Source organism: Squalius cephalus (assembly GCF_949319135.1).
Source record: "Squalius cephalus genome assembly, chromosome: 21".
Lineage (NCBI taxonomy): Eukaryota > Metazoa > Chordata > Actinopteri > Cypriniformes > Leuciscidae > Squalius > Squalius cephalus.
Window position 1 is genome coordinate 23,579,248 of NC_137142.1, and position 24,426 is coordinate 23,603,673.

Here is a 24,426-nt window from a genome sequence, read left to right on the forward strand (position 1 = left end):
CCCCGTGACAGCTCTGCCTGATAATAGATGACTGGAGAGCAAGACAGGCGCACAAACACACCCACATACAACAAGGCATACACCATCAGAAAATGGTGGAAAGGAACATTTGTGAGGGGAAAAAGAAGCATGGACTTACTATTGCTGGAGGTCGGAAGATGTTTCCAATGGGCTGAAAGAGGGGGCACTCTGCAACAAACCAAACAAAGAAGTCATTGATAGCTCCAAAGGCTTGACTCTCTGGCAGCTGGAAAGGGAGAAGGCGCATTAGTCAGTCAGGCTTGCGAACGTCTGCCGTGTCCAAAGCTCTGAAACTCTTAAGTCCTCTGGACGAAGCGTAGCGTGGAGAAGTAAGCAAGTATTTTGGCCTGCATGCAAGTTAGGGGGGAAAACAAGCGACTGGGAGCGAGGGGTGGGATTAGCAGGGGCTGTGAGGGGCGCCCATTTTGGGAGGGGGCTGTCAGCGCTTCCACCAATCAGCTGCTGTCTCTCACCGAGGCTCTCTTTTGTCTTCTATTGAGTCACTCTCATTACTGGCCGGCCAGACAGGGAGACAATTAACCAGCTGGTGCGGGAAGTGGGCCAAATTACATGGGCAGACACAGACACACATACACATAAACACACACAAACGGATCACACGTATATTAAGAATATCATGAGCATCGGATCGGACATGCTGTACAGAATCACAGGACTGATATTATTAGTACGTCAAAGGAAGTTCACATAACGTGCGTCCAGTGCTGGGTAGTAACTGATTACATGTAATCTGGATTATGTAATCAGATTCCAAAAAGGAAGTAGTACATTTTAAAATGCTTTTAATCACATTAAAGTTAGCTTTTAATGAATTATATGATTAAATATTATTCACATATTATTTTAAACTAAAATATCTACTTGAAGTCTCCCTGAGTTTTTAAGGTATTATTTCATTTTAACAACACATTCACATGTTCTCACTACACAGGCAAACAAATGAAGTTTCTAGTGTTCAGGTATTGTTTTTTTTTTTTAAGCAATTATGTTTTCATTAAGCTTGCATTTTTACTATTTAATTAATTAGATTTCCACTCAACTCGCATATCCACTGCAGTTCCTTCACAACTTAATGTTTCACAACTTAATGCACTTAATGTTTTTGATAATAAAGAATAGAATACATTTTCTTTCTCTTTGTATTTTTTTATATCAATGCGGTGCACAATGATCTAATTCAAATTGATGTGATAAACGAGTTAGGTCAAAAGTAACCTAAAAGTAATAAAAAAGTCCTCAGATTAGATTCCATAAAATGTGTAATCCAATAGATTTCGTAACTAATTACCAATTTTCATCATGTAATTTGTAATCAGTAACAGACTACAATTTGTAAGTAAATACCCAGCACTGCAAGCATTGAGTCAATAAGGAGCTGTTATTGCCAGGCAGCAACTCCCGACGGCAGATCAGAAAGAGCCATTCACTGCGACGGCTTGTGCCCCCCTTGCATTTGGAATGGTTTAGAGAAGTTTAATTTTAGGCTGCTGTTTCTGTTGCTTTTCCCAAAGTGCACGTCACAGATGGTAAAAATAGCATGACAGCACACCTCCAAAGAAAAAAAAAAGCACAAGTGGTGTTTGCAAATACGATTGCACAATCCCAGCCTGCTGCTGTCCCTTTAGAGGTATGCCACATGCGTGCCAGCACCCCACGGCCCCCTCTTCTGACCGACAGAAGAAAAGTTCAGCTCCTGACCGCAACATGCTCATCCCATTGGTTGCTGGGTAAAGAGGATCACGAATAACCTTCGCGAATGAATACAGGCTTTGTGTGAGAATATCGCTCTATTTATACAGCGTCATGTTCTAGAAGTTTTGTTTCCTGAGGAACACCCAGTGACATAAGCTGCTATTACGTCTGCAAAGCGACCTCTAGTATTTTTGTCCCTTTTTTCCATTCATACCATTTTTTTTCCTCTCAAGAAAACAGCCGGCACAGCATCCCAAGAGGCTTTCGCACCAGACTTGGCTCAGATGCGAAGAATAAGCAAACAGGAAGCATGCATGAAAGCCTTATCTGAAGTGCCACGCAATCTTAATCTAAATACTTGTGACAGCCAGTACAATACCTTAGTGTGATGCAGCTGTTAAAATGAGGAGATAAGAAAGTGAAATAATGCAATGAATTTAGAACACTGTTGCTGGCATTATAAAGTACAGGAAGCTTCATATACTATATCTGACAGAAGAAAAAAGTATATGGTGTAAAAAAATTGTGTAAACAAACTAAAAAGATGATTTTGTTATGTCTATCATTAACTGTATGTGAGAAGGACTAAAGGGCCCTTGAGTTTACAGGAAATACACTTACAAACAGCCACCGCAGTAAAGTCAGGACTGTTGTAAGTGAGATTTAAGCTGGGTATTTGAGATTCTTGACATGACCCATGGAGACGGTGGGTGAAAGTGACGTGCACAGTATGTCACAGAGGATACCGTTTCAAAGCCTTACGTTATATGAAATGCCAACCAAAATAGAATTTCTCATATAAGGTGATTAACTTTAAAGGAAATGACATCTCAGTCTTAAAAGTAATAATGCTGAGACAGTATTCCTAGAGAATTTCCCATCGTCTCGTCTGGTACACGTCCATTTGTCACATCAGGGTTTACAGGGTCTAATTTCAGCATATAGGACTATATGAACAATTAAAATACAACACTAAATTTATTGAATTCAGACTGAATCCATCCTTAAAAGGCACAGTTTTCCCCAAAAATACAATTCTGTCATTAAACCATTATGTCATTATGTGACTTTCTTTTATTTCTGAAACAAAAATGAAGATATGAATGTTGAGGTAATAAAATAAAATAAAATAAAATAAAATAAAATAAAATAAAATAAAATAAAATAAAATAAAATAAAATAAAATAAAATAAAATAAAATAAAATAATCATCCAGGTTTGGAATGATAAGGCTGAGTAAATGATAATTTTTGGGTGAACTGTCCCTTTAAGATAAGTCACAATGGTCTAAATGCTCTTCCTAAAGAGGCCACAATAAAGATCAAGAGATGTTTACCACAGTATTTCCTAGGATGTAAATTCCTTTCCCCTGATTGTTAAGGCTAGTCAGTGGAACAGTGTGTTAATAATGTTTGCTCATTTTCATGTGCTAGTTTCCTAACAGGTGCAGGAGATGACTCAAGAAAATTTACAACTTTTCTATTATATAAATAGCATACAATGTGAGTGAGGGTGCTGTGCAACTTAACCACATGAGCAAATGGGGCTTATGTGCTCATTTACGAAAGTCTTATGAAAGTACTTTATATGCAACCTTTTTCCTTCGTTCTTTGATAAACTGCTATAATCAAAAAACTGTTTCTACTGTACATAGGAACATTGTTGTGTCTAATTGAAACAAACACATAATGGATACGGACTGCTAGGCCAGTACATATGTCTCATTCCATACATAGGATATAGGAGATGGGCTGATTGTGTTTGTCACTGTCATAGAGTATGGTGTGCTAATCACTGAGGAAGCCAGGTCACATGCAGTCTCCAATAACCTTCGACCCACTTAGACACGGACACACACGCAGCTTCATACTTAAAGTTGCTCCCAGATAGGAGTCAACAAGCACAACAAGTCTATTACTGGAACTTTTTGTGACAGTCTCATAACTTAAGATGGTATATATAAGAAGAAGAAGTTTTATTTATATAGCGCCTTTCCGTAGCTCAAGGGCGCTTTACATTGTACATTACAATACATTTACACACCCGTACACACATTACAATCACATAAGGACACATATAGTCACATTATCCAAAATACATGTTATATGTTTTTAGCTGAGTCTTGAATGTAGCCACAGATGAGATATTACGAAGTGTAAGGGGTAGTGAATTCCATAATTTAGGAGCATTAACACTAAATGACCTTCCACCTACAGTAGACAACCGGAAACGAGGGATGGACAATAAACCAAGTTCAGCTGATCAAAGGGACCAGGGCGGTAAGAGTAAAGTAGATCAGACAGATATGGAGGTGCAAGACCATTTAATGCCTTAAACGTTAGAAGTAATACCTTAAAGTGAATATGGGATGCCACAGGTAGCCAGTGAAGGTCATGAAGCAGAGGAGTAATGTGAGCAGAACGCCTGGTGGAGGTGAGAACTCTTGCTGCTGAGTTTTGAACATACTGTAATTTTTTGGGGGGCAGACCAAGAAATAGAGCAATGCAATAATCCAGACGTGATGTGATTAATGCATGAATTAAGGTTTCAGCATCAGCTAAAGTGAGAGAAGATCGAAGACGTACAATATTACGAAGATGGAAAAAAGAGTTTTTAACAAGAGAAGAAGTATGAGAGCCAAAAGACTGAGTTGAGTCGATTAAGACACCAAGGTTTCGAATAGATGACGAAGGCTTAACATGAACTCCATCAATATCAAAGAACAGGTCCATCCTTTTGACTGAGGCAGCAGAGCCAATCACCAATATCTCAGTTTTTTTATTATTTAATTTGAGGAAATTCAGGGGCATCCAATGCTTGATGTCCCTTATACAAGCAGTGAGTGAGTCAGGCAGGGATGGCCTATCGGAGCTGGTGGTAAGATAAATTTGAATGTCATCAGCATAGCAATGAAATTCCATGCCTGCGTATGATGTCACCAAGTGGATATATATAGATGATAAACAATAGTGGGCCAAGAACTGAACCTTGAGGAACACCCTGTGTAAGCGAAGCAGTGGCAGATCTATACCCTTGTATGGTGATATAGTACTTTCTGTCGCTGATGTAAGATATGAGCCAGGAAAGAGAGGAACCAGTGATGCCAATATCAGAGAGCCGAGAGATCAGTATTTCTTGGCAAACGTCAAATGCAGCGCTTAGATCGAGAAGCATCAAGATGTTTATTAACCCTGAATCCACGGACAAAAGAATGTTGTTAACCACCCGAAGAAGAGCAGTTTCAGTGCTATGAGATGGGCGAAATCCTGACTGAAAAGGTTCAAAAAGACCATTAACATCTAAATATGATCGCAATTGCGAAGCCACACCCTTTTCAAGGAGTTTGCTTAAGAATGTTAAATTAGATATTGGCCTATAATTGTCCATATTTAGATGGTCAAGGCGTGTTTTTTTAGGAATGGGGGTCACCGCAGCCATTTTTAATTCTGCTGGGACAATGGTGGAAGCCAAACTACAGTTTGTGTTATGAAGGGTGCAACCTCGAGGACACACGTGGAATTCCTAATGGTAGAGGAGAAATAAGAGGATCTTGCATCGTTGAGGGCTGTACGGTAGTTGAGCAAATGTTCTTTAAAAGCCAGAGAGTGCACAATGAGTCCAGTTTTACTGTATAGTCTTTCTAGGCGGCGACCCTCATTTTTCATCGTTCGAAGTTCAGGAGTGAACCAGGGTGAGGCACGAGTAGATGGAACCAGTCTAGTTTTAACAGGAGCATGACTCTCAAGTATTTGAGAAAAAGCATTATTGTAAATACAGCAGATTTCTGATGGAGTTAGATAGTAAACATTCTGACAAGGTTGAAGCCCTTATTGAAACAGAGAAAGAAGATGGATTCACAGAATTGATTTTACGATAGGTGAGCATTTTCTTCAGTGGTGATATAGATATTGGAAAACTAAAACTGAAGTTTATGAGTTTGTGATCTGAGAAAGCAAAATCTGAGCCACTAACAAGAATATTATATAAGTCAGATGTACATATGACATCCAGTATATGACCCCTGGAGTGAGTAGCAAAAGTTACATGTTTGAGTTAAGTTGAAACAGTCCAGCACAGACATCAATTCTTTGCATTGTGCAGTGTTTTCATGTATATTAATATCACCAAGCAAAATAACAGATGAATGACTAACAAGAGTAAGTAACTCACTAATCTCAGAGTAAAAAGTCAGAGGGAAATTCTGGAGGTCAGTAAATTAAGATTACAGCCAGTGACGTTTGGCCAGTCATTTTCAGCACTAGGTATTCAAATGTTGCAACATCATGAAACTCGATCTTGGATATTTTAATAGTCAAACTACAGCCAGCCCTCCACCTCTATGATGAAGACGCGGATGAGAGAAATAGATGTACCCAGGTGGTGTTAAAAGGTTCAAGTAGAAAATTGTAAAGCCATCTCGGGAAAAGTAATTTGATTATCGTCATCCAAAAACAGCACAAAAAGACCAAAAAACAAAACCTACAAGTGGATACGCAATGACATGACCAGTGATGACTAATGTGACCCATACATCAATTTAATGGTTTAACTATGTTAGCCAGAACTATATCGGATCCACAATCCACACATTACACAGAAGGGAAGGCTACCCAACCATACCAAGGATTGACACCACAAAAAGATAAAGAGAGTGGAGACTCGCTGTATCAGATGTCGAGAGGGATATAAGGATAGGAACGGAGAGGGCTTGCAGCCGATCTGTGTGACAGGATCACGGAGACTGCCGGGTCAGTTATCCAAAACTTTTTGAGTGTGTAAAGTAGTCCAGGAAATAATCCAAGAACGTCGATTCCCAGAAAAAACATATCCAAAAACAAACGTAACAGTCAACCATAGCAGACAGACAGGTACCAGCGTGAAGCGGCAGCACAAGCGCTCCTAGCGTTCTCACACCGAGTCGCAGGTATGACAGTATGCATCAGTCTACACAAAGCAGGATGGATATATGATGGATACTGTTGTTAATATTTCTAACACTAACAAAATATCTCAACCCTTTTTGCAAGAGTGTTTACATAGCTTTAGAAATGTGTTTAATTTGACTTTTTGCATCTGACTTTTTATGGGAATCTTACTAAGCCAATGAGAATTTCACACTGGCTCCTGAAACTAGAACTCCATGAGTATTTTATCATTGCCTTATCAACACAGCGAGAGGGCCGCATCAGTTGACTCAAGACACCCGCTCTCAAGGGAGGTGACTCCTCACTTTCATCTCTAAACAAGGAAATCTGGAAAGAGACAGGAACCTTCTATTAACTGGTGCCATGACGTTGATGTTCAGATTTATGAGTCTACCCATGAGGAATGCAGCCTGTGACTCAGTGACTCATACTCAAGGGTTTGGTTTCACTGTCAGAAGAACTAATTCTAAAGACTTGTCATACACAAAAGCCATGCATGGGCAGTAAGAGTAGGACTGGGTCATATATTTAATATTTGTCATGATTTTTTCTGGTGATAATTTTATTGTGCTTTTTTTCCTCTAGAAAGCATGTCATTAGACTAGTGTTGAGACCTTCTTGACCTGCAACAATGTTTTACGAGAAATTGCAATGTAGTATCATAACCTCTGATATTTTACACTATATTATATATTATACAACCTCTGATATTATACTATATATTCACTACCAGATTTTTTATTTCTGTGATGGCAAAGCTGAAGCTGGACACTCTCCAGTGTCACATGATCCTCTAGAAATCATTCTAATATTTGCTACTCAAGAAATATTTGTTATTATTTTCAATGTTGAAAACATTTTAATATTTATGTGGAAACCATGGTACAGTTTTTTCAGGATTGAAAGTTCAAAAGTAGCATTTATTTAAAAGTTTTTTTGTAACAATGTCTACTTTCACTTTTGATTAATTTAATGCGTCCTTGCTGAATAAAAGTTTTAATTTAACAATTTTACTACTATTGGCTAATTTTACAACTGTCGCCCATGGAAACAATCAGAGTGAGTTTCGGAAAAAGAAAGGTTAAACAACCGATCACCCAGGGGTGTATCATGGTACGTGTCTCTAGGAAAATAAGTGTGAACGAATGTGCTATTTACTCACAGGTGTTGAGTTGATGACAACACTGCACAGGCTCTGTGCCACTGATAACATAGTGACGGCCTTCCTATCCCTCACTGAACCTAGTGACAGGAGGCCAGTGGTACTTTACAGTGCTTAGTTAATGCGTCATGGTCAGACAAAACAAGTTTACACTACAAAAATGTAATCGCCATGACTGGATAGCTACCAGCAGGATGTTATGCACTTTCGCATTAGTTAAGGTGCATGTAGCAAATCTGACAACCAAGAAGCGGATGATGCAGAGGCCAATTTTTCAGTCAATGTTGCCAGGCAATGCTGCTGAAAACAGGCAACAGCACAGGAGAAACAGTTTGGCCAATGTTGAGCATTATCTTTACCAAACTAGTTGCATCATCACAGCTTGCTGTCTGTTTCCAGTCTTGGCACTACATAAAAATGAATACTTTCTCAAAGTCATCTGTGTCAACACCTAGAATGAGTGGCAGATTCTCAAAAAAAAAAAAGACTCAAAAAAGATTTTTCGAGGCACAGACTGAAGTCTTTTTTGTCAGACGAACCCCAACTACAAATCAGATGGCAATTCATTGTTTAATCACAGTGCAAAAGATAATATATTGAGATTCAAATTGAATTACAGTCAGAAAAAAACAAATATGAGATGGAAAAGTTGGTGAAAAAGGGCTTCAGAAGATGATCAGGAAGCATCTGGGAAATTGAGAGGAGGTGCTTGCACCATTTTATCACCTATCGCTCTCTGATGTGGCTTCTGATGCACATTTAGAAGAATTATTCCACTCACTGTAATGTTACTTTCTGTATTGCTTTTGTATTGCTATGCACTGAGCTAAAATGGGATGGATAAGGAACATACATATGAAAGGTCAGTGCAGAAAGGAAGTGACATAACAATGGTTCTAACAGACAGACATAAAAAATATATATTTAGGGTCCTAAACACAAAAAAAAAGGATGACATGCATTTTTTTAATATACTGCCAACTTACCGCTTTGCCAAAATCCATCTCGGAAAAGAACCTATACCAAGGCTCATTCACTAAATCTACATCTTCTGGACTTACGTCCTGAGTCTACAGAAATATGGCAACAAGGAAAGGAGGACAAAGAGAGAGAGAAAGAGAAAGAGAAAGAGGAAGTTTCAGAATACAAAGACAATGAGACTGAATGATGATGTTACATGAACTCTCTCTTAATGTCATGATCTCAGACAGTAAAGTTAAAAAAGGCTCCAGGCTGAGACAGCAGAGGAAACATGAATTGGATTTGTTTCCAGCTTGATGACTTGTTGCAAGAGCGTCTGGTTGATCTCAGCAAAGAAACAGGAATTAGAAAATAAAGATCTCATAAAGACAAAGTAATGATGATCGAAAGGGATCCATAGATCATAGGTCTTATACATTAATGTATATAACAAGCGAACAAGGAAAATAAACACATATTCATATACTCAAAATCCATAATTTCACACTTCTGATATGAATATCAATCTTTTTGCATTATTGTTTGCTTATAAAATCCTGCCAAATATTTTCAACACTGTTTTAAAAATCAATAACAATAATTACGCTATATTTAACATGATATTACACTATTGTACAAAAGTTTGGGTCGGTAAGATTTTTCTTTTAAATAAATGAATACTATTTTTGAGAAATAATTATTTTATTCAGCAGGAATGTACTAAGTTAATCAAAAGTGACAATAAAGACATGTGGTGTTACAAAAGATTTCTAATGAAATCTTTTTTTCCTTTTTAACTTTCTATTCTTTAAAGAATCCTGAAAAATGTATCATATTCAATGCATCATATCAAAATATTAAGCTGCACAACTGTTTTCAACATTGATAATAAGAAATGTTTCGTGAGCAGCAAATCAGCATATTGAATGATTTCTGAAGGATCATGTGACACTGAAGACTTTTTGAAGAAAAATTCAGCTTTGCCATCACAGGAATAAATTACATTTATTTTAAATGACATTTAATTAGAAAACAATTTAAATTGTAATAATATTTTACAATATTACTGTTTTTACTGTATATTTGATAAAATAAATGCAGTCTTCGTAAGAAACTAAGAAACTTCATTCAAAAACATTCAAAAATATTTCCGACCCCAAACTTTTGAACAGTAGTGTACATATCATTTAAAAATAATTAAAATATTCCACGACACAAAATTTTCCAAAAGAAAAGGACTGTTTCTGCAGAGCTAAATCAATGAAGAGACACAGGCAGCACATTATCTTCTGCCCTAGATAGGACCTGACCTGGAGCCAATTTAATTACTTTCCCTAACAATTAGCAGAAAATGAAAGAGAAAGAACTAATGCAGCTCGCACTTTTTCTGCTTCAGTTGTTTCACTGACAGGATCCAACGTGCTTTGCTTGGCTTCTACAATAAACCTATTTCAGCGGTATGTCATCAGAAAGACATTATGTAATACCAGCAGCTCCCAGAATGAGTCATGCTAAAAAGATTGAATCACTGAATGTCATGGTAACAAACCTCCCATGAAAATGACCAGACTGCAGACACACTCAAGCCCCAGCAGGAGTCTCTATTCTTAACTGGGTCTGGACACTGCAAGTGTCACTTATTGATGATCTTTTTATAGCTGAGTAAAAGGTCCTCCTACTTTCTATCTTCTATACTTAACCTTACTGTAGTGTGTGCACTGCTATGAACACACGCAATGATCATGTCATATATGCTATGCACAGTACAGTATATCACAACATCACTAGCACAAGTCACCTACCGAGGTCACTTAAGCCTACCAAGCTGTGAGTGTGCTGTGTCCTTTTAAGTGAAACAGGCAGAAACCAGCTCTTGCAGCATCAAACGGCATGCACGGCAACAGCACTCAGAAAACATGCGTGTATAAAGAGCATCATACCTTTCTCTCCTGCTTCAGCACTGAAGACTTTCCTGGCTCGTACTCAAATATGCTCTTGGGCTCAGCACGGTACTTCCTGGTGTCTACTTTCTTGTCAGGGGGCTCCCACTCATTCCTGCAGGGATGCATGGGGGGAGAGATGGAGTGATACAGCAAGGGAGGTGGAGAGTCGCCATGGCAACCAACAAGGGCAAGTTTTAGTTAAGCGTTCCCATACATGCAGCTTGAGTATATATAAAATCTCACATAAAAGCACTTTAATCATCTAATTGGAGAAGTGTTTTCTGCAGTGTTATACATACATATTCACTAACCTATTTTGCATAATTTTGATTTAATACAAACTTTTCATTACAAATTATTGTAACACTTTACAATTAGGCTCAAATCTTCGACTGTAATTATCTAATAAATAATACCACGATTTTTTTAACATTTATTAATCTCCGTAAATGTATACAACTATTATAATGATATTGTTATTATTATATACTATTGTTCATAGTATTAATTCATGTTCATAATAAACTAATTACCTGCATTAAAGGAAATAAAAATTCACCTGGATAAATAAATGCTGTAATTACAGAAACTTGTTAGTCATTGACTAATATTAATTAATTGAAAAATTTACATTAACTTCAGTATTTCTTTATTGTGCAGATCCTGATATTATCTAAAGAATCTTAAATATTTATTATTCATTAAATGTCATAATGTTTTGTTTTCAAAATTCTAAAACCATTTTAATCTCCAGTTTTAATTTACATTTTAAATCCCTTATTTTTAGTGTGATCTCAGTCTTTTGGGCTGTATATTTATAACCTAAAATGATCTACAAGGATATAAGTAAAGGCACTTTATTTATTTTCTGCTGGTGAACACTGATGGCTGAAAAAAAAAAAAAAACAGGTCTCCATTATGATTTCTAGCAGCAAACAGCAACATCTCGAACCCAACACATGCTTGTTAAGCAGCATGACAAATGCTAAAATACAGTGTTTCACATATTGAGGTCCTGTGAAGAAATGTCATCATCTCTATGTTGAGCAACACTAGCAATGTGCAAGAATTCACACTCTAATATGAAAGTTTCAGAATTCAGTCAATAAATGTGCTAGAATCTCCATAAATCATAATATTTGTTTCATTCATAGTGTCATGGCTCACCTCTGAGGTTTTAGGGAAGATGTGCGTGTTGGCACAGGCAGCTGTCCTCTTGAGCTCCCCATGTCTACTGCACTCCTGGAGCGAGGGACTGGCCGCACTTCAGGATAAATGCAAATAACAGACACTAACAGAACTGAAACACAGCTTTCCTTTAAATAAGAATGCATAATGTCGTTTTTATCCCTTAGCTAAATTAAAGGGATTGTTCACCCAAAAATGATAATTCTGTCATCATTTACTCACTCTCAAATTCTTCCAAACCTGAATTTCTTTCTTTCTTCCGGTTTAGAACAACTTGAGGGTGAGTAAATGACAGAATTTTTTTTTTTAAATTACGCACAAACACTTACCATCCTCACCACCATGTGTTGGCCTGTCATCTGAAAGAGTCAGAAAATACTTGTTAGATGCAAATAGTAAATAATAATCAGTGATGAAGCAATACAGCTGACATATTTTTGTGAAACTATTAGAAAACAGTGGAACTTACAACATATTGCATTTATTTCACATATCAAATGTATTCCTACGGTAGTTTGTAACCCATTTTCTTATTGTGCTCTACTTAGTGTAGCCTGTGCTCTAAAGCAGCAACTCCATGGGGGATTCTAAACATCTAATGTATAGAATGTGAAAATTACAGGGATTAGATTAGTGTGATGTAGCAGTCATGATCAACTAAAGAGCAGCTCCAAGACAACTAACCAGTAGATGGCGCTATAACAACATCAGTGTGTTCTTCTGATGCTGGAATATTCTACCTAGCTGGTAAGTTACAGTACAAATAAAACATTTTCACCACAATCTACAGAAATTAGGCATTTCAGTGGTTATGCAACAAATAAAAGCTGAAATAAATACTTCAGAGTCAGACCAGCCCATGGCATTGCTAACTTTGCATTCTTAAGAATCCAATGGATACACAAAGCCCATTAGTTGTGTTGTGGCTGCTTTAATAATTCAGCAGAATCGTTCGCTAAAAGCACAGCCATGAAACACATCACAAAGGTATGAAAGCTTTTAAAATGGAGGTAATCAATCTATGAGTTTTAAATACATGGTGGTGTGGTCTTGGAAATAGCTTCATTACCACAGCTCACCTTGAGTGTTATGATTTCCTCTTTAGGACAACCAATGTGTTGACACTGTGTGCATATAAAGCAGCATCTATTGCACATTGGGATTTGTGAAAGAATTGACTGTAGATGGCGCGAACTATCCCACATATTTAACACCTTATATTATATACACTGCGGCTATCCACCCGTTAAAAATTTGGGGTCAGTAAAATCCGATTTTTAAAAAAGAAATTAATATTTCTATTCAGAGAGGATGCATTAAAATGATAAAAAGTGACAGCAAAGACATTTATATTGTTAAAATATTTCTATTTCAAATAAATGCTGTTCTTTTGAGCATTCATGAAAATTCAGCTTTGCATCACAGGAATAAATTACATTGTAAAATATATTAAAATAGAACTGTTATTTTGATCAAATAAATGCACCCTTTGTAAACATTAGAGACTTCTTTCCAAAACATTTTTAAAAATCTTACCGACCCCAATCTTTTCATTGGTAGTGCATATCCATTTCATTTGTTTTTCATGAACTGGATATAAAATGACCTAACACATACAAAAGGTTAAAAGGTGTTGCTAAAGGACAGAAAAGAGTGGCATGGAGGAATGTTTAATTAAAGATCTGATTATAACTATAACCATGGTACCTCTGGCTCTCAGTGGCCTGTCATTGCTCTCTGGAAATATGTAGGTGGGACGATATGGATTTTCTTCGACAGTCTCTGAGTATAAGGTGGGTGAAAGACAAAACACACTGACAAAGATGAATACACACATATACTGTAGTGAGATGTGATCTGGACATATTCAGATTTGGAATCGATACACAAAAAGATGGCATAGAAAAGTGCTGAATGCATGTAATTCTCAAGCAGCGTCTTTACCTGGGATTTTGTGAATCTGTTTGAACATGTTTCTGTACCAGTCCTTTGATAGCTCTGTGTTCTAGAAGAGAAAAATATGCAGATGGTCTTTTATTTATATACGTTTTTGGATGTACTTATTTTAGTCAAAGTAAACACAGGTGAATCTTGAGAAAAACCCATTTATTTACCCGTACTGGGACTCTGGGTACCGGGACAGCTGAATATTCAGACAGTCTCATTGTCTTTCCTTCCATGTCTGCTGGACTCTCAGAGAAAGATCTATTCTGGCTGACAGCAGGGCTCCGATTAGGGCCACTGCCCTGCTCCGCAACAGCTTCTGAAACACACGACCACAAAGTCAGATCATTGAACACAAGATGAAAAACACACTGATCTGGTACTTTCAGACGACACTTATCTAGGACAATACCTTCAAAGGGATCACTGAACGATTTAATGTTTCAATTTAAATGAATAAGTCATGGCTACAGATCTATTAGAAAAGACCGTTTTCCTAGGAAGGTCAGATAGATTTGCATTTCTTGCAACACTTCTCATTTATTTTAACCATAGTTGAATACCGTAAATGTTTCTCGTGGCACTGACTGATGCACCTTTATTATGGATTTAGACCGTTTTGCCAGTTTTCTGGGTAAAATGACAGTTGATGCTTCAAGTATTTCTGACATGTACATCCTATCTGACAGAAAGAGAAAAAGTAAGTCCAATCTCAAAAGCTGCTGCTAATCTTTCTGGTAGCAGTTATGCTGGTTCATATTTTTGTAGAAACGGTGATACTGTGAATATACTGTCACTTTTGATCAGTGGGTTTAATGTGTAATTTAATGTGTCTTGCTGAATAAAAGTATTTATTTCTTTAAAAAAAAAAAATCATACTAAGGTCAAACTTTTGAATGGTAGTGTCATTTTTATATAATTAATATACACAATGCCCACAACCATACAACAGACACTCCCACCTTAAAGTGCCCCTATTATGCAATTTTAAATGTTCTTAATTTTGTTTTATAGGTCTCCTACAATAGGTTTACATGCATCCAAGAGTAAAAAAACACTTTAATTTTCTCATAACATACACTGCTGCGTCACCTCTTTTCTCACAGTGTCTGAAACAGTTCGATGAAGGTTTCAGTCTCTCTAAACGAAACTAAAGCAAAGTTTTGCTCTCTAAAGCAAATTTGTTATAAACCTATATAGGTTTGTTCATGAAATAAGACAATCGATTCTGGCAGTTCGGAATTGACTCTTTCTTTTTTGGGACAATAAATTAATGTATTGTGCACTTTGATCTTTGAAACTTTGCAGTCCTTTTACCTTCCCAAACAGCTATATTACACACTACCTGAAAGGTAATACCCCAAAAAACATAACAGAGGCACTCTAAAAATGACTACTGAGATTCTGTCCAAATCAGTGCATGAGATCATAAACGTCTGATATTAATTTGAACTCAAACATAACTTTGGAAACTAATCGCATGTGAAAGAATATTCTATGCAGTTTTTCTTTCCATATCATGAAAGTATTAATATTGCTGGTATTTACCTCTGCTGTGCTGCAGCAAGACGATTGTTGGGTTCACACTGCTGGTGCGGGGATATGAAGAGGACACTTTGGCTGATGAGGTAATAGCACTCGGTTGATCAAGGCAGGATGTGAGCTGAGACTGACTCTCACTTACAGGCGAGTCCACCTGAGGAGAACACACAAAAGCACTGACTCTGGTGTCACATATTGGTTGTGAAATACAGACAACTTTGAATTTCTCAGAAATTTGCATGGAATTTGCATTCACTTTCCTTGCATTCCTCTGTGATGTTGCTGAAGATAGTGACAATTACAACAATACAGCACTTTTTTTTGGTTTCTTCTAATTACTGTGTGTCATTGGTCTTGAAGAGGCCATCTAAACCAGGAGTATTCAACCCATACTTTATAATAACTTTTATTAAGAATATTTTTACAATGCTTGCAGTGTTTTAGTATTTTTAGGTTTGGAATTCATTTAAGTTTAAGTGTTATAATAATAATAATAATACTTTGTGCATTTTTCGGTTTATTAGCTTAAAATTATTTTAGAATTTTGTTTAGCTTTAATTTATTTTATTTCAGTTTTAGTAAATTAGGTACTTCAGCTTAAACTTATTTTTAAGTTTAAGTTTTTCATCTAATATTTTTATTTCAGCTTAGCAAAAACATTTTAATAGTTTTAGTTAACAATACAAAACTGGCTCAACAAATCATTAGTTAAAAATTAGTTAATAGTAAAAATGTCATACATTTTTACAGTATCTTCTCCACTGACGCCCTAGAATACCTTCATGAATCCCTTGGATCTATATACCATTACAGAAGATAATGTAAATGTAAAACAGATCTACAAATGTCATCTTGCTTGTGAAATACTGACAACATTTCAGTCGTTACACTCATTTAAGAGTGAAGTGTTCAGAATTTTCCTCACTGTTGTCTCCAGAGATCTTAGGATCGAGCTGTTTAATTAGCACTGATATAGATCTCTAAATTATATTTTCGCAAGAAAGCAAAGCATTGCTAAAATGTAATGAGCTTCAAACATGGTGACTCACCTTTGTTGGTGTCTCATTGACTTGAGTTGAATTTAAATCAGCTCTGGTGTTGTTTACACTTCTTTCGGGCAGACTTGTTTCTGTGGCATCTCCATTGACTGCACCAAGCCATCCACCTGTAACAAATCCAAACAGTTTAGATTCTCAAAGGATCAGGGAATCTCCATGGAATTTTTTAAAACCTAAAAAGGCATAAACATGAAACAGAGCTGCAACCATTTGGCAGCAGACCTGTTTGTTTCCAGCGCTAACCACAATTTATGCCACAACAGATTCCTTAATCCTCCATTAAACGAATCACCAGCCAGAATCTGTCAGAACTGAACCCCACAGAAAGTCTTCATCCACAGAGATGCTAATTTATGACTGGGAAAAAAACCATTCTCTGAACTTTGTCATGAGAACAAGGAGACCATTGAACCCACTGTAAGAAGTGTTTGTTCCAATGGCCTTTTTATTCAGGCACAACAACAATTAAGGCATCTCTCCCAAGTGCTGGCAGTTAGCCAGGATAGTTCCAACATGGAGATGGTGAAAACGTCCACGCTGAAGGTCTCCGTTTCCAGAGCTCAAAGTGGGTGTGAACAAAAGACGTCTTTGATTAACCTCTGTAAGTATGAGCATTCACTGAAAGTTATTTGAACAATGAAGTTGACTGTCAGACAATGCTGTAAAAGTTCCTCACAAAAACATACTTTTTTTTTCCTTATAATTTACTAGCAACTAACCACATCATACTCATTGACGGTCAAAATAACATGTGAAGAGGAAACTCAAGAACGCACCATTCCTGTAAACAGAGATCTTTCCAGGTAATGATCGCTCATAAAAAACAAGAACACTTTTTAGTGTACATTAGCTACACATATCATTAGTAACATTATTTCAGCACACAACAATTAATCTGGCACTGTACTGCTTGGTGCAATATATTCAGAGCACTCTCCTATTGACACATCCTCCATTTCCAACTCACTTTTGGCAGAGTTCACTGATAGCTCTTGGCCCGTGCCGTCCTCATCATCGATGTGCACTAGTGTGGCCCTCAAAGTAACAGCACCCTTGCCCTTGCAAACGCGGGTAGGGTCCAACTCTGCAAAAATACAAAGCAACTAAATTGATTATCTTTTCAAAGCACTAAATAAAGTGTACATGATGCCAACAACCATATTCGTTTTACATTATTCAAACGTTAGACCCCCAAATCCTAAAAATACTGGTCTTACCAGTAGGCATGAGATCAGGTGAACTTTTCATGATCCTCAATGGTGTTACTCGCACAGCAGATACAGTGCGCCGACAGGGTGGACGTGCTTCAAGACACATACAACCATAAGTGAGATGGGAGAACAGAAAAAAAAAATCTATTATAATTGCATATTTGCAGTTTTTCACATCGTCTGTGACATTTTGGGTTGTGACATACTGAGTTATTGTTAGAAATTGAGAACAACAGCACTAATAATGGTCACATAGAGACCCGAGGGCTTTTTAAATTCTAGGAAGATTATAATCACAGTGTTCTCTGTTGGCTGGCACAAATATCAAGGAAAGATGGATGAACGGAAGGAAATAGGGGGCCTGGCAGTAAGAATACTGATTCAACAATGACTCAAGCCAGAGAGGAAAACAGAGGGAGTCTGTTTGTGATTGCTTACTCATGAGCTTCCTGCATCAAGACATTAGACTGCTATTATTCTTATGTAGTATTTACTACAGTGTTTTGATTAGGCTAGGTGATTTGACAGGCTTAAACGATATCATATAGTTGTGCATTATATGAGGCTGTAAGCACAGATTTAAAACTGGCATGCTGAGAAAATGGGTGTGTTTTGCGGTTTTATCTTAATTGATGTTGTTGTCTATATCTGTGTTGCAATTGTTTTGTAAGTTTCATTCATACCCATGTAACTGTAAATAAAGGCTAGCCAGGCCGGTGTAACCTAAAAAAACTTGATGGAGATAGGAGATACTGAAAGTGTGGCATGCTTACCAGGGCCTGCATCAAATTTCCCTGTGCCCTCTGCTGGAGAGCCCTGCAAATGAGAATGGGTGAAAGGAGAGATAAAGGGAGATGCTAAGACATAATGTTGCTCAGAATGTCATTAGGAAAGAGAACAAAGAATAGGCAAATGGTTGGCAATCCAAGAGAACTCAACAACAACACATCCTACTCACCTCTATTACATGTTCCTAAGCATGTTTACAACTGGTCTTTAAATTGCAAAAAAGCTGGTGCAAAAAGTAGGAGTGGGTGATAGATACAGTTACTGTGTATAGGAAATAAGTACCAGCTGATTAAAGTATAATAGAGCCTATATCTGAATAAATCCTACCATACAACCTTAGTCACCAACATAAAAGAAAAAAAAACTGGCCTATTTGTTTATTTGCCTGCTTGGCTTGGCTTTGGTATAAGTATATTTAGACCTGAACTCATATTTAAGATCTGACAAAGATCTGATTAACGGGATTGTGAAATTTTGACTGGAATAATGTTACAAACAATCCTTCTAATATGGTAAGCGTGAGGGTGCTGATGCATGAGGAGACTCAATACCCCTCTAACTAACGTGTCACACCTTTGGCTGTGGTTCACTGAAACAAGATACAAAGTGACCTGTTATAGAACATTGACTAAGTAAGAAAATATGGGTCAATGAAAATGTATATGTTTCAGTAGCTGCCAATGGATATCTCCCTTGAACAGATGTTTCTGCCCAGTAATAAGTAAGTCACTTTAGATAAAAGTATCTTCCAAATAACTAATTTGATAGTGATTACCCAGCAAGCAATAGCCGTCATTTCACCGTCTAGGTTAACTATAGACCCAATATAGTCTGGCTATGAGTAACCCACTTCTAGCCAAGATAACCTTGAATTTGGTTACATGATTGTTTGTGTTTGGTTTCATTTCTTTGACATGTTCTATGCATAGCCTGTGAGTCTATTCTTGGGCTAGTTAGATGTCTATTATATTTTCACTGACAGCCCAAATTTTGCATTTTTTTAGCCTAGACGTCAGGGCTGTTTTTGGACGCCTATTAGACATCTTTTAAATGCAAAATTGCTTGCTGGGTAGTATTTTAAATGCTAATTACTATTTGCCAAGTGAGGGACTTTAAAGCAGAGTTTTCTTTAGAGATACAAAATAGCATCAAAGTGGATAATTGCAGATATTTCTGTTGCATTTCTAATGGATCTCACTGTAAACATTAACCATCTGTCTCTATGCAATGGCTCATGTCTCATTGACTTATTTTAGCCAACAGTTACAGTCTATACAAATCAGAACCCGCTAATTAGCCAGCTAAGTAAACTTAGAACATTTAACAGAGCCTATATCTGAATTAAAGTATGTGATCTATAAAAAATATTGATAAAGTACTGAAACATATACAGAAACATAACTGGATTTATCCCCTTGAAAATGGATATCCTTCTAAATTTAGAAGACTTGTGCAGTTGTGAAACAGCAATTTTGTAATTCTATAATACACAAATATGCTGTTTATAATAAACATTTATACCACATACTGAATTAGATAAGTGGGAATCATTTTCCATTGTAAAATTAAAAACAGGTCCAGCAATAACAGCTGCACGCATCAATACATCAGTCAAGAGTCACACGGTTTGAGGATCCTTAATACTCTGGATTGCTCAATATGTAGCCTGTGTTGAAGTTATGCTACTAATCCTGATTTAGCTTGAGCTTTGTGGCGTTTTAGTAAATACATCCAAAGCCAAATTAGTAAATAAACATATGCAACAGATTTATTTCTGCATATTAATCTTAATAATATTATACCGACTCAAATTTTGCAGCTTACCTTGTGAGGACCTTCAGCTGAGCTTAACTTGGTTTAAAGTCCTAACAAACACCTAAACAGGGAGGGTGCCCTTTTAAATGTCCTTTGTTGTGGCCTATCATACAAATCCAGACTATCATGTCCTGTTCTCTTCAAAGAATTGAACCTTAACCATGCTTTACCTCTTTCAACTACCAAGATGGACCTGTCAGCACCAGCAACCTGGGAATGTTGCACCCACTTAGCATTGTGATGAACGAATTACACCATCCTGCTTTCCATCCACCTCTCCATCCCTGTCTGGCATGACAAGCACCTCATGAGGCTATAAACTATATTAAGATAACTAAGATAATAGACCAAATATGTTATAAATCTGGTGTCATACATATTTGACAGACTATTGATTGTGGTTTATATTAAGAAGTATCAGAACAGGGCATGGGCCATATTGGTTGGACCAGACACATTTTTTCTCACAGTAAACAGTCATCTGAGTGGTCTTATCATGGTCAAGGGCATGAACACTGACCGTTCGGGCCACTCTAGTGTATTAGAGACACTTATGATGATTACAGTCTTCTACATCATGCTAAAAATAAAATACTTCTAACAAAGTAATTCAAAAGATTTAAATGGCATGCTAGAAATGTCCTAAGAAATAACCACAAACTTTTAAATTTCATCAAGATTCAGCCTCAAATCCGAATAACACAAAAAAAAAAACAAGAAACAATAAAAATCTAAATCTTAATATTTGTCCAGGCCAGCCATGACCATGACCACTATTAGTCAAAAATCTTCATCTTTAATCGGCTGTAATTTTGTCATTTCGTGCAGCAAAAAAACAAACAAACAGGCAAATCGTGTGAACAAACAAATTGCTGGAATCTTGTTGCATTGTGCCTAGTAACTGCTGTACTCAGTCCAGCAGGCCTTCTCCAGGCAAAGCTGTAAAACTGAGCAACAGTGGAAAGGCTCATGTCAGACATGGGTCCAAATCTTTGTTTCAAAATCAAAACACTGGCTTAAACCTCAGTCAAGGCCAGGCTATAAATCTCAGGTCTACAACTTTGGCTCATGTAGTGAGAAAAGGGGCCTCCTGCAGGGGCACTTGATAGCTCAATAAATCAATTCATCCACGGAGTCTCTTACATTTCTGAACAATTCAGCGCACTGAAAGCCCAATACAAACCATTAGTGTTTAATTTATTATTTTTTGACAATAATGAAAATCCTTCTTTACAGTTATTGTACACTGTAAAAACAGCATAATTTTAACAGTAAAACATGATACGGTAAAAACATTTAATGGAATTTTTAAGTAAAATGAAATACTGTTAAATATAGCTTTTTTAAGTGAAAAACAAGTTATCTTATAATTTACAGTAAAAAGCCATAAATTGACATATCCAGAATTCCCTATAACACTTATGGTTTTTCATTTAAATAATATGTTTCTTCATCTTCTTTGTTATCAGTTATGTACATTAGGGTTTTATGCAACCACGGCTTCTGTTTACAGTGTAAAATGATTTAATAAAATCCCTCATGCTGTCAATACACATTTTGTTAGCTTTTTTATATTATCTATAACACACTTTATTTTAATATTATATATATCAAACTGTAATAAGTGTCAACTTATTACTTTTTCTAACTGACCTAACCCTTACATTTTTGTTTTGTAATGTATTTAGGTTAATTCAGCAATGTTAAATTATAAATTATTAAATATAACATTGCATTTACATGTTGCATTATATATATATATATATATATATATATATATATATATATATATATATATATATATAAAATAAATATGACAACACAGTAAAGTAATTTCAATAAAATCATAATAGCATTTATAATATATAATTCTTTAATTAATAATAAAATGTTAACAAAAACTGTACACAAAAACTGTATAAAAAGTAATGTGGTAAATTGTAACTGTTGTTGCTGGTTGATTCAGTAATGTGTGTGTGTGTGTGTTGGGTCCTTAACGCAAACTGATAATATTCACAGTTAACTACTTGGCACAAGCTGCAGCCAATGAGCTTGTTACTCAACATTTAAATGGCTGGCTAGCATTCACTATAGCAGTTCGCAGCACACTTTCAGAGTTACTCTGAAACCCTCCACCTTCCCCAGCTCCACCTGTACAGATTTACAATGGGTGATTCATTTATATGCTATTTGTACAGCAGAAGTATGTCTTACTCTCACAGCAGCAAATCAGCGTGTGTATTGGCAGTAGCAAGTTCCTGTACTTGCTCTGCAGCAGCAGCAACAATAATCTTCAACAACAGCAGCAATAATCAGCAGCAGCAGCATAGAAGATCTATTCCTCCAAGACCAAATACATTAACATGGTCATTTCAATTACCATGCTAAAAAATTTCTAACAAAGAGTTGTCTGATAGAAATACATATATATAAGACATTCCGACATTAAGCACATTTGTAGTTGTATTTTTTGTGTGTAGAAAACATAAAAAGAGTGTTCCCTTTGGTAGGCATTGTTTACTGACTTCCCTTCCACGGTTTTCACCACAATTTTCTGCATGACAGCAAAGCTGCTGGAAGCATTTGATTTAAGAACTTGGCAAAACTGAACTTGGCTACTGTGGATTTTGATGGCAGATAACTACTGGCACAAAAAGACATCTCAAATAAAATCTGTGAGAACTCTTCAACCATCAAAATATCCATAAAAGTTAAAAAGTCACAGCATTAGATTCTAAAGCACAGCAGAAGGTCATCATGTACATCCTTTGGTGCTTTCCATTCTATTATGCCAGCCCCATTAAAATAATAAAGGAGGGTGACACAAGAAAAAGTACCATGATATTCCACCCAAGAATCTCTGGGGATTGCCTAATTCTATTTCCATGACAGCTTTTAAAGAGCGCAGCTTTAATACACAAAGGAGATCTACAAGGGGCCTGCTGTAGCCGGAGCGAGGGGACTGGAGGGGAGGGGGGCCGTTACATAACACAGTTTGACTTCTGCTTTGTCAACAAATGGCAGAGGGGGGCACAGAGAGAGAGAGCTCACCAGGATCACAGCAAACAGCTCCAAACATGGCTCGAGAGCAGCGCTGTAGAAGAACAACCGTGGGTGTTTAATAGAGAATATCCCATCAGTACCGTAAACATCTTCAGCAGACATACTGGACGGAGGCCTAGACCGTCACACTCTCAACACATTTAAACAATGGCATCATAAAAGGAAATGTATTTAACTGTGGTATTTGTCTCAACCACTATTCATCTATTGCCTATGTCTTATTTCAGAGCATGACACCACTAGCGGTTTCCAACCAAAGTTGCGAATTTAACTTGCGCACACAAATTGGAATATTGCATAAAAAACATTTGCAAATAAAGCAGTGGTTCCATCCCACGTGTTCAAGAGAACAAAATAGACACTTCCTAGGAATTTGGAGCAAAATACCTGTAATAAAAATGGAATTTGTTGTAATCTTTCTCCTATATCATAAATGACTTATGTCTCAGAGCGCACAGACTAAACACAATAAACGCTGTCATGTAATCTTATGTTCAGATGCCTGGTGTTTGTAAATGCAATTTTTACAATTTATGCACATCTTGGCGTTTCCATCCAGCGTATTTATTTTATTTTTTGATATCCCAAAATGCACACAAAAATAGGTGGATGGAAACATAGCTACTGTCAGTGAAACCTCTCAGTTATATTCTGGGAAAGATGCCGAACAACTGAAAAGAGCATGCATTGCAGACAGGGAAATAATAGCTCACAAAAAAACAAATATGGCACAAAGGGACAGTCTGTGTATGATTTACATAGTGTCTATTGGTTTCACTGTAAAATGATGCTCAGATGAAGTAAATAATGCTAAAAATAGCCAAAGATTTGTGCACTTCTTTCTTTTTACTTACTATTCTGACCTCCAATGAACTTACAACTTTTAGGAACATAAGTAATGCACCTCAAATCTTCTTTTAAATTATGAAATACTTTGATTTTTGAAGTTGCTTAGCTGTTGAGTTGGATTAATGCATTTCAAATAGACCATTTGCCAGTTTTATTTACGTAAATTCTGTTCCTATATTATTAGTAACTTCTTGTCTTGCAGCATCAGAAGTTTGTTCCTCTATTAAAATGAACAGTTAGTTG

At 36.6% G+C, this 24,426-nt stretch overlaps 1 protein-coding gene across 9 annotated transcripts in view; it reads right to left on the bottom strand.

Moving 5' to 3' along the window:
* sorbs1 (sorbin and SH3 domain containing 1) overlaps positions 1-24,426 on the bottom strand; it is a 51,836-nt gene that overhangs the window by 18,958 nt on the left and 8,452 nt on the right. For 5 of the 9 annotated variants that reach the window (XM_079856309.1, XM_079856308.1, XM_079856304.1 and 2 more), the window contains exons 2-15: positions 18,441-18,483; positions 17,674-17,760; positions 17,424-17,540; positions 16,448-16,563; positions 15,405-15,552; positions 14,027-14,175; positions 13,857-13,917; positions 13,620-13,694; positions 12,242-12,271; positions 11,892-11,988; positions 10,722-10,836; positions 8,808-8,891; positions 2,114-2,128; positions 140-189 (exon numbers count right to left, since the gene is read on the bottom strand). In XM_079856309.1, the coding sequence (XP_079712435.1) occupies positions 140-189; positions 2,114-2,128; positions 8,808-8,891; positions 10,722-10,836; positions 11,892-11,988; positions 12,242-12,271; positions 13,620-13,694; positions 13,857-13,917; positions 14,027-14,175; positions 15,405-15,552; positions 16,448-16,563; positions 17,424-17,540; positions 17,674-17,704 (1,088 nt within the window). In that variant the 5' untranslated portion in view covers positions 17,705-17,760; positions 18,441-18,483. The remainder of the gene's footprint in view (positions 1-139; positions 190-2,113; positions 2,129-8,807; positions 8,892-10,721; positions 10,837-11,891; positions 11,989-12,241; positions 12,272-13,619; positions 13,695-13,856; positions 13,918-14,026; positions 14,176-15,404; positions 15,553-16,447; positions 16,564-17,423; positions 17,541-17,673; positions 17,761-18,440; positions 18,484-24,426) is intronic. The other 4 variants (XM_079856305.1, XM_079856302.1, XM_079856307.1 and 1 more) reach the window with 2 other exon arrangements.